This window comes from Hemitrygon akajei, chromosome 9, assembly GCF_048418815.1.
Source record: "Hemitrygon akajei chromosome 9, sHemAka1.3, whole genome shotgun sequence".
Lineage (NCBI taxonomy): Eukaryota > Metazoa > Chordata > Chondrichthyes > Myliobatiformes > Dasyatidae > Hemitrygon > Hemitrygon akajei.
In genome coordinates, this window is record NC_133132.1 from 137,989,542 (window position 1) to 138,004,726 (window position 15,185).

Below are 15,185 nucleotides of genomic sequence, written 5' to 3' on the forward strand. Positions count from 1 at the left end.
AACAAAACAGCTGTAGATGAAAAAAATAAAAGAGAAAATTTGTTTTTTTTAGGGTATGGCAACAGGCCTTTCCAGGCAAATGAGTCTATACTGCCCAATTGCTCCCATGTGACCTAACAACCTACTAATCCACTTGCCTAATGAAAGGTGGGGCGATACTGGAGCACATCTAGAGGAAACCCACACAGTCACAGGGAGAACGTACATACTCCTTTCAGACAACCACGGAATTAAACCCCAGTTACTGGCACTGTAATATTATGCTACTGTGTAACCCCCAATTGCCAAGCTTTATTCATGAATTAATGATAAAAATGCTACACTTTCAACTTTACAGGTGAATAATTTATGGAGTTGGAGTCCTAACCAAGAGGAAATCAGCAAACCATCACTACTGCAATGAGTGGTGTAAGGGAGCTTTATAACTAAAAACACTGAATCAATTAGTAGTTAGCATTTTGCAGCTCAGCAGAACAAGGCGGAGAGGAGAAAGATAGTGTTCGAATACCCAGCAGAATCAGTGTAGCTCTCCTCAGGTGCCATCCCACGTTGGTAGTGTATAGCTATAACAATACTTAAGCATGCCAGAGCATGTTACCGGAGATGACTCACGCTCAGAATCAAAGACTGATGCCAAGAAACAAATACTCAGTTGGCAGCGCTTCACACAGTACACAGCAGTGCCAATGCAATGAAATCAGAAAGGATACTATTAGATAGTATATTTAGTACTACTGGCAAAGGACTAATTTTGAGGCTTCGGTCATTTACCTATAGAGGCAATCCTGGGAGATGAAGAACCGCACCCCACCAGAAAGGCAGACAGGATGCCTGTTCAGCTCTTTTTGGACTCTCAGTGACTCTATTTTTCATGTTCCCAGTTCCTCTTCTAAAACCAGTTTTGAACTGGGATTGGGAAATGTTGGTGGGGCAGTAGAAATTAAGACATTTGGGGGCACGATGAGTAGACTATATGCCTCTTTCTGTGAGTTAAGATTGATTAATATATAAATCTGCTATTATGAGCTCAAAATATTGCCTAAAATGATAGTAAATATGCAATTATTTGATGCGGACAGCAAATAATAATCTTACTTATTTGCTTAAGAACTCCATCACGCAAGAACAACTATTAACTTAAAAAGCCAAGAATAAAGCTGACCATCGTCCATCATTGGTATCATCAAACATTCACTAAGCACCTACTTGAATTTTATTTCCATAAATGCAAAGGAATGACCAGTAGGACGTATAACAAGCCAAGACCACCACTTTTAGCTTTTAAACTATCAGAGTACACTCTGACTTTAGACTAATAAATTATCTAGTTACTTTACATTACACCATATATGTAAACTTACATTATATTACTAAACTTCACTTCAAACATTTGGAACTTCTTGTTAATTTAAGAAAGATATCTTTAAGCCAAGCCACATGCACAAATCCAAGGCTGTTATAAGTTCAACCCAATTTTAAATTATGTCCACTCTAATTTTCCATTAGGTTTATCCATCTGTATACATTGGTATGTATACTGAAAGATAAACAATATGAGCAGCTATTCATTATATACACAACTTTGAGACATCAGACTTGAGACATACACTTCTAGATTTTGTAGATAACAAATCATAGCCCCACCTAAGACATATTCAAATGCACCATGGTATTTCTCTACATAATAGTAGGGATATTAATGAATATTACTTATCTATACACACTGAGATTATAAATCTCCCAAAGGAGGAACTATTTCCTCCTGCGAAATAGATACAAGAGATTTGTAAAAGTATAAATACCAGTGAAATGAATGAACCAAAGGAAAGCATCAAAAGTATGTACAGAAACATACACAAGATTGATAGAATCTATATCAATAGGGTATGACCAAAATTACTATGTTTAGATAGTAAGGAAAAAACTTATATCATGCCTTCCATGGCATGAGATCATCCTCAAGTAGTTCACAACCAACGAATTACTGTATGTTTTTGATGAAGTTGCATATGAAAGGACACTGATCGAAGAAACAAATAATTTAAAATTCATTCACATGCAAAACAGGTTGCACTATAAAAATGAAGTGTTCCAGCGAAATAAAACTACATATTACTTTTAAACCTACAACACTGGCACTGACAGAAGAATTTGCTGGCTGCGAGTCAAAGATTGCACCCAAAACTATTAACAAGCAAATGGACTTTGAATTGTGAGCTTCTAGAGAGTGTTATACAAAATGTACAGACTTTAGAAAGTATCTAAAACCAGAACTACAGTTTTATAATACAAGATATTTAGTCTAAAAATTAATTGAGTTGTTTCATTCTGGTATTACTGGTATTATAATATGAGGTATAGTTTATGAATATGAGGTATAGTTTCAACCCATGATTATAATTTACCACAGGATGAATTTGTAGCCATTGATCTTGCAGCTTTTACCTTAATACCTACTTCTTTGTCCAAATTATGGGGCATCTGACCCAATATGGCCATGTGTCAATTTTTATTTGATAACCCATGAAGTAGTTTGGCTATGTATTTGATGTGACACAATTTGGATAAATTAGTGTTTGATATAACAATTCCCTCAACTATCAGACGTTAAAAGTAATCACATTCTGAACTTGAAATTGGATTGTCAACAGCAAGATCATTTGTTGGGAACTGCAGTACATTTGCATGCACAGGAAGTATAAACCCTAGCAAATGGTGTACACCAGTGGACTGAAAACTGAGCATTCATAAATCTATATCCATGCAATGGAATAACCATGAATACAATATTGATCCAATCACAAACAAGAGAAAATCTGCAGATGCTGGAAATCCAAGCAACACACATAAAATTCTGGAGGAACTCAGCAGGTCAGGCAGCATCTGTGGAAAAGAGTACAGTCGATGTTTCAGGCCGCGACCCCTCCAGCATCTGCAGATTTTCTCTTGTTTGTGGTCCTGTTGAAGGGTCACAGCCCAAAACATCGACTGTCCTCTTTTCCATAGATGCTGCCTGGCCTGCTGAGTTCCTCCAGCATTTTGTGTGTGTTGCTTGATACAATACTGATGGGTATTTTGAAGTCATTAGGACATATAAAGACACATAATCTTGTTTTCCTAAGTCTGTCCCACTCATTCAGTGTCGGATCACATGTTCAACTCTCTCCTATTCTTATCAATCAATGTTTAAGGTGATTGGCTAAATTACAGCATATATTGCTTTCAAAGTTACCTCAGAATAAAAATATAGATGTATGGCTTTAAACTTTTAAGAAGAATGAATCCATATGAATCTTCACTACTTGTCCTTCTCCATTTTGAACAGCTCCATTTTTGATTAGTAGAATTTGAAAACTGGTAGAGCTTATCAACAGCAAGATCTAACATGCTCAGTGAATAATACATATACCCATCAATCAAGTAAAGAAGTACTCTCAGCTGCAGGCACAAAAGCATACCAGGAGCTATAAACTGATACTACTGTGCCTATTCAGGTTAGAAGTTAAGAGTGCACAATAGTTAGAGACCTGGGTCTTGTCCCCAGGACACTGAGCAGTTTACTGTGCTACTTATCTGTCCTGCACTTTACTACATGCATTTCATATTATATTTTGGTTTATGTGTTGGGCGTGATATATGTTGTGTGGGTGCACTGTGGTCTGATTGTTTCATTTGGTTGTATACTGTCTATGTACAGTCAGGTGACAACAAACTTGAACTTGACCTTGAATTATGGGCCCCTCAATCTTAATGAATTAAAGTTTCAGGCTTCTGAGACAAGCACAGGCCTCTGCTAGAAATGCCGCAGATATTCTAAACACAAAATTCTATTAATCATTTCCTTGTAAATTCATTCATTCTTTCTTTCAATATTATATCCTAGGCCTAACAGAGAACCAAACACTGAAGACAAAAAAAAAGTCCTTGGAAAAAATAGTAAGTCATTGGTTTGTCAACTGTATTACCCAGGCTTTGGTTATATTTATAGATTTGTTGTTATTTTGTTAGAAACTTGTACATCCATTTTTGTTGCAGTTGATAAATCCATTGGTTAATTATGAATTTATTCCTAAGCATGATTTTGAGCCAGTCAGGGACACATGATGCAAATGACCTCACAAAATTGAATGATGCCAAAATACAACAAATAACAGATCAAACGCCTTATTTGAAATATGGATACACATTTATGTAAGAATAAAACAAAAATGTTCAATTTTTTCACACTGATTCATAATAAGTCAAATTTAATAATCTTTGGTCCATATTTGCAACCTGTAGAATGAGCTTACACTTTACAACAAGTCTGGGATTTCTTTTGATTTTGTTGATTTTACTGATTTAAAAGCAATATGATGCCTGGTCTTGGATAATTTTATTATTACTCACTCATATTTAAAGGTACAGAATTTCAATGTAGACTTTTTAAAAAAGTTCTCCATTATAATAGCTGCAAGTTTGCAAGAAACTTGGAAAACTCTGATGAGTTTGGATAATGTTACTAAACAACTTTGGCACTAAAGTTTCAGTAATGGTAAAATCAACACGTACAAACAAGCTGGATGAACTCAGCAGGTCGGGTAGCATCCGCAGTCAACGCTGCCCAACCTGCTGAGTTCATCCAGCTTGTTTGTACGTGTTGATCTGACCACAGCATCTGCAGTGTACTTTGTGTTCAGTAATGGTAAATATTTCTTATGCTGATTAAATTGTAAATGTGCACACTTAGAATAGCCTTATGGACTTACACTGAAACATTAAATAATATGCACTAATATGCACTAAGGGAGGTAAAAACATCATGGTAACCGTAATGGGATAGCATTTACATTGGTCATTTGAAATTAATTGTGATATGCTAAATGAAATACATGTGATTCCAAACAGAATCTGCAGTGACTCTTATATTCATCAGTTCTGTCTGATGAAAAAAATTTACATGTGTGTTAATATACTAAATTGGGAAAGCTAGACTCATTTACCCATTGGAGTAATGAGTAAGGCACAACACAATTGAAAGAGTTACTGTACATGCACTGGACCAAAAGGCTGAATTGAAAATTTGCAAGTTCTCCAAACAGAAGTACAAGCATCCAGTCGTTGTTGCTGACTATAGTAAATAACTAAAAATTTTCCAAAACTTAGTTCATGCATGAATTCCCCATCATTATAGATCCCACACCAACCCTGAAAAGTTTCCAAGATACATGAAGGTAATAAAGTCAAAATAACTGGTTTGATCAAAATTATTTGAAATGTTACAACATACATACATAAAGAAGTGCAAGTGAGATTAAAATAACTTTCCAATTGACCATGAGTTGAATCCAAACAAAATCAAACATAACAATGAATACGACAGAACAATATCCTCTCAACCAATGAAAACCTGTGTGATAGTGCAAGCAACTTTATTACATGTCCATTACCACTGCATCTGACAGCAACCTTTTGAAGACAATTTTGATTTATTCCAACTGGGATAACACAAAGATGTTTCCTTTTTCACAAAATGCACAAAGAAACTTCCCCAATTTGAATTAATAAATGAAATAAAAGTCTTTTGCAGCCAATAACGTAATAATGGAATACGAATGAAAGCAAAGCCAAATAAAGCAAAATCCCACAAACAGCGAGAATTATAATGATCAGAGGAAAATGATCAGATCAAATGTTTTTGTCATACTGCATGAGAGATAAATGCTAGAAAACTCCCCAGCGCTCCCCCCCCCCACTTTTTTTAAAGTCGTGAATACCTTTGGCTAAGTTAATTATTTCATTTATATTCTTCAATTCAATCTTGTACTTTAAGTTAGTGATCTAGAATTAATGACTGACAAGACATTTATAACCATCAAGTTTTCAACATTTGAATATAGCTTTGTTTCAGGTGGTCATTACAAAGTTTTCAAGAAACACCAATTGAGCTGATCAATGAACTCTCCTTTTTCTTGCTGGTTCTTTCTTAAAAATAAAATTGAAATAATACAAGTCAAAGTGGTCCAAGGGCATAACATCAAGCTTAACATTAAACTTAGTTTTCAGCCAGATGCATTTAATACTAGCATGCTGGTTGTCAGGGAGATGTGGTCAACTGGTTGGGTGAGACAAACTACTAATTGGCATCACTGAAATACTCTACTGCATGAAATATGTATGTATATACCTCGTGAAAGTGACTAACCTGCCAAAGGCCATTTTATAGTTGAATAACTAATCATGTTGCCTGAAAAAGTATAATGTCCAATACCGAAATGTGGTTGTCATTTACATGGTACAATTGTTTCTTTCTATCTTTCTAGAACTACAAAGTGCTTCAATTTTCAGATTACATTCATCAAAATCCACATTGTTTCATTGCCATTAGTTACAACTTTCATTGTTTCTTTTATGCATCTCTTTGCACAAGTGTTGCTTCAATGCAAGGAAACAAAATCACAACTCAGTACTTAACTGAACTTAAATTGTGGTAAAAATTAAATCTTTCATTTAGAAGTTGTGAAACGATAACTTTACATGAAGGCCTGCCTCTAAATTGTTTTTATGAAACTTCAAAAAGGCAAAGCTAAGAGAAACAAAGTTTTGAAAATTATTTCCTGGTATAAATTCTATCTATATTCAACTCACTAATCCAAACAATGCTATTTTACTTCAACGACATCATAAATCCATCGATATCAATGAAACATTATTCTTACAGAAAATTAAACAACTCAGCACAACACAAACAAAGTGTTGGAGGAACTTAGCAGCAAACAATTCAGTTGCTAGGATTTACACAGCATGAAGTACCAAGCACACTTGCAAGTTTCACTAAAGATCCTTGTTACAAGCGAGCACAAATTAATATGCTGGTGCTATTAAATACAAAATAACACCAAATTTATGCAAAATCAATGCAGCAGATCTATGACTACACTTGCTGCTTGGTATGAACTTAAGTGCAGTTCCAAATGCAACAACAAATCCAAACAAACATGGGATCTGTGTGACTTTAACGAAACCCCCATGTTACTATCAGCAAAATGCATGTCTATTAATCACAATACTGGACAATCCACACACCTTTATTGCATATACTGTATGTACAGGTAAAAAATGGACTATGTCAGCAAAAATTAAATACTAACATGTAACAAGAATTCTTAAAATTCTACAAAACTCTAAATTCCACTTGAAGTAGCCATTTCACTGCACTGATAGGTTACATTCAGTATAATTTCAATAACTCTTAAAATTATTTTCAAAATTTAACAGAAAACTTTAAAAGTATTCCTAATGGTATACAACCTCTGTTTTGTTATGGCAGGGCACTATAAGGAATGACATGTCACTGCCCTGATCATCTGCTTTTGTATCACAATGGCTGCATCTGTGTTGAATAACTTGCATATTAAATTATTTCCCAGAAGGGCTGATTCAGTGAAGGTGGCACAAAATAAAACAGCTTATTTTGACAGTTATCAGTCATTTCTAACACTTTTGATATAAAGAGCAACATTTTAATTCTATGTAATATGGTACTGTGATAAAGATGGGAACAGCAACAGCTGTGATTGTAATGTCACAATAGCAGCAGCAATTGAGCTAATGCACATGCATTTGTGTTGATAAGCATTGTGTGCAAGATAGATGATTCCTTTATGGTAAGCGGGATGACAACAACGAGGGGACATGATTGAAGGCATATATTTACAAAAAGAATTATAGTCCTACAAAATGCAGCAGAGCAAGTTCAAAGAGTCAGAGAGAAAGAGCGAGAATGAGAGAGAAAAACAAGGGCAACCTGCAAAGGAGGCAGAGAGAGAAACATGGATGAACAGACAAACAAAGGTCAGTCAGCAAATTGCAAAAATAAAATCAAAGAAATTGAGACAACCAGACAAAGAATAGAGATAGCTTGTTAATGCAGCGAGTGGAGCAACACCTCACTATGGATGGGGATTCATCCGCTATTCAGTATTAAACTTATGGATTCCACAGAGTTGATAAAATTTCCACAATATCCTAGGGCCTTATACTCATATTTTCCTTTAAAACTTGTCAAAGAAAACTGGAGTTAAGCATGTTATACCTTAATGGAGTAAAACTGAATAGATACTCTACAAATTAAGTCATGGCAAGGAATTTCATATACTAGTTGTCTTATTTCTTAGTCTTAACCTTGAATAATGATTTCCACTTACAGTTAGACAAAAGGGTTAATTAAGCACAAAACAGATATGCTAGCAACTTCAAAAGGTATCCATTTCTTTTTCATAGTTGTAAATGGTGTAATCATAACCAACAGGGAAGGGATATGATTGAACTTGTTGCATTTAAAAAACTTTACAAAGAGATTATTTAAAAATATATACATACCATTAAAGCTTGCCCAAGAAACATGCAGCTTTTGGACCAAGATGTGTGACAGAGAGGGAAGACTTACTCTGGCATCACAGTGAACTCACAGTGAGCTTCCAATTAAGTGCAGGATAAAAGAGATACAGAGCTGAAATAAAACATCTCTGGACATGGGAGGGAAAAAATCAGGCAGTATGATGACCTATGCCAATCTTACTTACCTTGCAGTGGCTATATTTGGAATATCACCACCTAAAGTGATTATTTATGGTACAGGCACATTTAAGAGAGATGGGAACTGACTGAGAATTTTAATTTTTAAACAATGATTCTCATTTGACAGCTTTGTTTTAAAGGGCATCAAGAATTTAATCATAACAAAGGCCTTGGACTGCTAGCTATTCAAACCAGTCAGGTGTTGTTTGTTGAACTCCATTCTTATTTGCTGCAATGAACACCAGCCGAAAGTGAAACTCACTTTGAGGTTTCAAATGCTTGGTGTTTACTCACTATTACATAAGCCAATTTTTTTGTTGACTAATTGCAGACTAATTCTGGCATGGGTAAACACTATCTTTATGGGAACAGAAGCTACGCAAGCCACATCAATTTGGGGATGAATTAAAGTCCTCAACTAATCTGTGAAAGACCGATGTTTTTATTCTTGTTTTGAAGTTACGCTATGACTTTGGGAACTAGATTTATATAACAACAGTGTCAATTTTCGCCCCATATTGCCTACATCCTGAACTCAAGATCAAAGGCGATTGCTAAACATTCCACATCAAGCCCACTGCGCTATCCTTCAGTTTAATATTTCCAAAGCCAGATGTCTTGAGAGTGATTTAACAAACTACATTCAAGTAATCAATGGTTTCAAGGCCAGTCATCCGATAAAGTGGAAAGAAAGTTCGTTCTCTGTTCAGTACGAGATGACACATCACATCAGCACCATAACAAACCAGCTGATATAATGCAGTGGAGATGCCCATCAGCTGAACGGCCGAGTGTCTTTGGCGCTGCCATCAGGCTCCTACCTCCCTACAGAAAGAGAGGGATGACTGGCCCGTAAACTGGACGCACTAGCCGCCTGGCCGAGATCGCTTGATCTTGCGGAACTTGACCTTGATGCCAGCTGAAGGCAGAGCGCACTGATGTGGAAATGATGCTCCCGGTGATCTGCGCGCCCGCCCTCACGCCGTGCGGAGGGCCGCCCGAGGGGGAGGGGCTGCCTAGGCGGCCCTGGAGAGATGGAGCTGCGGGGCCCTTCCGACCAACAACACCCCCCTCTCACCCACCCCACCCCATGAGTGCAAAGAGTTCAAAGTTGGTGCTTACTATGTTTTCGCCTGCGCTATGCGACAATCCCAGAATGCAACGCCTGATAGGTCGACATCACCACTAACTAACCGCTCCCCCCCCGGGAAAAAATATGTCCAAGGTGCACTCAGCAAGATCCCAACCCCGAGGCAGGGAAGGAGTTCAGACAGGCAGGGAGAGAAACGAGGGGATTTCGCCCGAACGTGGCCGAGAGTTGGCGAAGATCGGACCCGGTCCTGCCGACCTGCACCAACCCGGTTACGGGAACAACAAAGAAATGCAAAGAATAAAGTGCAAAGTGCTAAAATTTTAAGGGGTAATTTCTTACCATCTGTGTTTCAACTCCTTCTTCCGGGGCAGGGTTTGTGTTGGTATTGGACGGCATCATGGGATCTGATTTTATAGATTGCTATATTTTAGATGTAATAAAGCGGAGGAGTGCCTTCTGTCCTTCAGCCTTCCCTTGTCTGTAAAAAAAATTCAAAACAGAGAGAAAGCAAATGATGATTTTGGAACCGTCAAATCAAGACTCCAGTGATTTCTTAATGTCTTCAGTTATTTTAGCAGCCGTGCCTCTTGCCACCTTAGCGAAAATGATAGCCGTTCCAGGCAGTGGCGCTCAGTTAGGAGATGGACAGTTGTTCCCAACCATTTTTTTCTAATAAGCATCGTACAGATCGTCAGTAAACGTCAGGCCGCCTACAGTTATACAACTGGCCGGACATTATCGTCGTATCTGTCTCCCCTTGGAAAAAAAAAGAAGTCCGTAACAGATCACTATCACATTGAATGAGTTTCCCCCCTCTCGTCTCTTTCTCTCTCTGTTATAACATGGCGGTTTTGACATGGTGCCAAAATGCGCATTTTGTTGCTTTACTCGCTTTGGCCAGAGGAGAGAGGGACCCTTTTCAAATACAATACATCTCCTTTTTTTTTATTTTATTAGCGGCGTTTCATTCTCACGTTCTGCTTGGTCAGCATTTTCCATTTTCCCCTCATCTTTGTCAAGCTTGTCAGCAACACTTCAAATCAGCACAGATTCCCTGCTTTCTACACCTCACTGGCAAGAATCTCCCGTCCAACATTTTTATGTATCTCTCTCACTCGATCGGAAACTAGTCGTAGTATGTGGGAACAATTGAATATATAACAAAGTCGAATGATACTCCTGGATCCCCTTGAAATATCCGGTGTTCCTATCGTATTGTGTGTTACGTATTACATTACTGGATTAAGTGTTTTCCAAAAACGATTCGGCTTTTTTAGTTGATCCTTGCGATTCAAAAGAACAGCCCGAATAAAAACTGTCTGGCCACAGCTGTGGGTTGGCAAAGTAAAATAATATGATTGTAATTGAAATAGAAACCAACATTTCTTAACGTGTAAATAAATAGAGCCCCATAGTTAACACAGAGAACAAAAATAAGAATACAAGCTGTTTCCTCGAAACATCGGGTTGTGATCTGATTAATAATTAGAGCTTTGGTCTGTGTTTTGACTCAGAAACGGTGACCTCAGCGAGTCTGACTGTAGTATAACTGATTACTGTGTATCAGTGTTACAATAATAGAAACGTTGGAGGATGAGGGAAAAATAACGCCCCGTCAAAATAATGGACTGAGCACCTGTTGCTATGGAAAATCCTAGATGCATTTGCCATGTGTGATGTTGTACTTGGCAGTGAGAAAGATTTTCTGGAGCCTTCCATTGCTTTTTTCCCCCGTCCTTTATCTAGAATCATTGGGAATAGCTCGCTAACATGGCGTCTGCTGACTTTAAACTTCAGGTTAACCTTCATAGACGGTTTCAGTGCGAAAATAAAACGACATAAGGGTTCATTTAAATCATGACATTCCCAAAATTATTCAGATGACCCTTTTATGCAGGTCATTTGCAGTTAACTGCATCAAACAGGGATCAATCTCCGTGTTAACAGGGCAAAGTATACATTATATATTATATATAAACGATATACAATTGCAAGAAAAACACCCACTTTCACAAAAATGTACTAACTTTCAAACTAAATTTAAGGAAAAATCCCAGAAACGTAACGCCCACAAAAACGGGATACACCGAAGATATTCGGGCTTGATTATGTAATATACGTAGCAACTGCTGCACTTTGTTGCAGATCAAAGTGACATTATGGAAACAAAATATAAAACACGCGCTGACATGTTTAGCGGGGACAGATATTTGTATATGAATATGTATATAAGTATATAACGTATATTATTTTTTAAATCAGCAACCATTACCCCTTCACACACCCCCTCCCGCCCCAACACACACCCAGCACCACCACCAAGGTTTGCGTGCAGGTGGGGCAAGGTACGTCCATCGTGATTCCACTCGCGCAACAATAATCCTCGGAGATCGTTATTATTGCTGGGAAATAAAACACAATTCTACAAATGGGCTGCGCTGCTGGAGAATCTGATGCCATTTTGGTCAGCCAGTGCTGTTAGAAAGCGAGCAGTAGATGTGCCAGAGACTGACCATAGTAGTGGAGTTTTGGAAGACAGCCAAGCTTCAGATGATAAACTGGCTTTAGCTGCAGAGAATACTAACACGTACCAAGGCTTAACTACATTTTTGTTCGATGCAAGCCTTTAAAAACAAAATCACACACACGGACTCGACCAGATTACACTGAACGAGTATTTCAGATCTCGGACACTTCCTCCGTTTCATCGGGGAACGCAGTTCCTCCCGATCCAAACCTCCCAAGTTCACGGTGAAAGTGAACAATCGTTAAAATATACGGGAGGGCACATCTGCAGAGAGCCTCTGATGGAACCTCTACCCCCACCCAACCCCCATTAAAAGGAAAAACATCACCATCTTTTACTGCTTCTTGGTTTGCAATCGCCTTCGAAAAGTTGAAGATCGGAAAATATATTGATTAGCTGATGAGTTTAATAGTGATCGGAGTGTAAATTACCCGTTGCCAATCCAGGCCTGGACCTTTTCCCTCGGCTGCTTCTTCCAGCGTCCTCCCCAGCCGGCGCGGCCTCCTTGAGGTCCCCTGCACTTACTGCAGAGTCCTACCGGGTAGAGCCCGGCTTCCGCGCAGTCCTAAAGCCCGACCTACTCAACGCAGCTCTCTCACTTTTCCATCCCTTGACCTCGAGATCAGTAAACAAATACCCCAACCTTGGCAATATCACCTGCTAAAATTAATAAAAATTCATTGACTACCATGTGTCCGGTTTACCCCCGTATTATTTTAAATTAATGGTATCTTCTGAATATCCCACCTCCTCCTCGATTTATTTGATCATACTCACGGACCAATTAAAACTTTTAAAATTCTAATTTCCATTCTGTCTCCACGGACAAAGTAAGTTGAACTCAGGAACTAAATTTCAATGCAATAAAAGCTCTATCATAGATTCGTGAAGGTCAACAAATAAAATTCTACTTATCGATACAGTTAGTATGTTCTGAAGTCTGATACTGAGATCGCATAGTGGAGTTCTAGCTGGAGTCAGAAGATTGATTCAGAATGCATAAAGCATTGTTTAAACTTTTTTTGTCAAATTTTTTTTAAAAAATAATTTATTCCCCCAACCAATTGCCCAATCTCCAAAGTGGTTTTGTTTTCTTAACTTAACCCTAAACAGAATTTTGCTGTTGCTGCCTTCAGGAAGGCCGTATTTCAAAACGACCTGGATTAAAAAATCAGAGGGTCATGTTTTACGATATCATTCGGCGTATTATTACGAAGGTTCTTCTTTGGCACACTAACCAATCTAATTGTTACATGTGGGAATTGGAATGTAAATCTCAAATATATTTCATAATAATGTGTATTTCCTGTTTAAGGCTACTAACTAAATCAATGCTATATGTTGATAAAATGAGCTATTTCACTTACCATATGATTTCAAATTAAAATATGAAGTACTGCTGTCAAAATATGGCTAATTAGCTTAAAATCAGACTATAGATTAGTTGCATTATCTATACATTTGATAGTATTTATTGATCTTTGTATCGTCTAGTATTTGATGGTAAAATATTCAGTCAATTAGCTTTCGAGTCTTTTTGTAATAACCACCACGTTTTGCATTTAAACTTAAATCTGAGTTAATCAGTTAAACTGTTAAACAAGGGCATATGAGGTTTGGGTTGGGATTCCTCCCAAGATTATGTATAAAAAAACAAGTCTCAAATGAACTGATCATTCTTAAAAAGTTCCGTCAAGTTCCTGGTGCCCGCAAAAGGAAATCAAAAAGTCTTTCTATCAGTTATCCCTGAGATACGTAATTTGCTTTTTATCTTGAAAAACAACGAGAGGGGCAACAGACCTGCTCTTAATGTCCTCCCTAAATCCAAAGGTTTCCCTTGCACAAGTGCCTCTGAAGAGCAAGATTATCATTCTGAAAGAATATAATTCCAGGTTACAGAGAATTTTCCGTTCCACAGTTTAACGGTTGGTCTTACTTACGGGTAAACTATCTGGCATCATAACAAAGGAGACTCACTCCTTTGATTGCAACATGAAGAAAGTATTTCCGTGTTCTAAATTGTCAAACATGGAAACATCGTCTGTGATTTTTAGTTTGGATGCCCATATCGCAAAGGAGTGAGTTTCAGTTATTACAATATTTAAATCATACCTCATTCAAGTAACGTTTATTCAAATCATATCTCAGCTTAAGTATCAAATAAAACCTAGGTTATTGGGATGAGTAATTGCACCTCCTTCGTTGTTATGTTTAATGTTATTTTTTTTAATAACCTTTAGTAGAAATTCTATCTATAGGAAATCTACACAAATCAGATAAAAATAACATAGATGACCATTAATATTCATTGCTTAACAATGCATGTTCAATAATAGCGAATTTTACAACTGTTGCATACGTGTTCTTAGGCCTGTCACCGGGGTGTTCCTTTATTTTTACACAGCCGGTCTCAAAAATTTTCAAGGTAACTGCCTTACCATTTCTCAGAGATAACTAACGTAAAGATCTAGGTTTTCCCTTCCACGGTATCAAGAAGCAATCCATGAATTTGTTTACATCTGCACCTTTGACGATAGCACCAGTGGCAAAGTCGGTCCACAGTTTATACGCAAGCTTACAACAGCAATAACCTATGGTGCGACGTCAACCTACGAAAACACTCCAAAACATTTATGTGCAGGTGATAAAAGATAATGATTCACATATTTTAATTACAATATTACAAACTTGTTTATTTGCCTCCTGATAACAGTGGAAAAACTCCCAGTGTTTTTAACGTTGTAAGAAATCTCCTGTTCCACCGTGTTTGGAAAAGCAACAAATAGGTTCATAAAGCATCTACGCTTGATTAAACGTTTGAACTATTTGGTACTTATCAAGACGGTCAAACACACAATTAATTACATTTAGATTTGCCTTTTTATTTGAATAGTATATTTATCGCTTTACATTTCGGCTGGGCTTCAAAAAAGTTGCTCAAAATCAGCGTTGCACATAGCAAATGCTTATTTTGGGAAGTACACATCTTGCGATTTCCATTTCTAC

General features: G+C 37.4%; 1 protein-coding gene across 14 annotated transcripts in view; it reads right to left on the minus strand.

Moving 5' to 3' along the window:
- dnmt3ab (DNA (cytosine-5-)-methyltransferase 3 alpha b) overlaps positions 1 to 12,866 on the minus strand; it is a 483,274-nt gene extending 470,408 nt beyond the window's left edge. For 3 of the 14 annotated variants that reach the window (XM_073057073.1, XM_073057075.1, XM_073057074.1), the window contains exons 1-2: positions 12,611 to 12,858; positions 9,992 to 10,130 (exon numbers count right to left, since the gene is read on the minus strand). In XM_073057073.1, coding sequence (XP_072913174.1) covers positions 9,992 to 10,051 — 60 coding nt within the window. In that variant the 5' untranslated portion in view covers positions 10,052 to 10,130; positions 12,611 to 12,858. Of the gene's footprint in view, positions 1 to 9,991; positions 10,131 to 10,236; positions 10,513 to 12,243; positions 12,446 to 12,610 lie in introns of those variants that run through there. The other 11 variants (XM_073057067.1, XM_073057064.1, XM_073057078.1 and 8 more) reach the window with 9 other exon arrangements.
- Between the last annotated feature and the right edge of the window lie 2,319 nt (positions 12,867 to 15,185).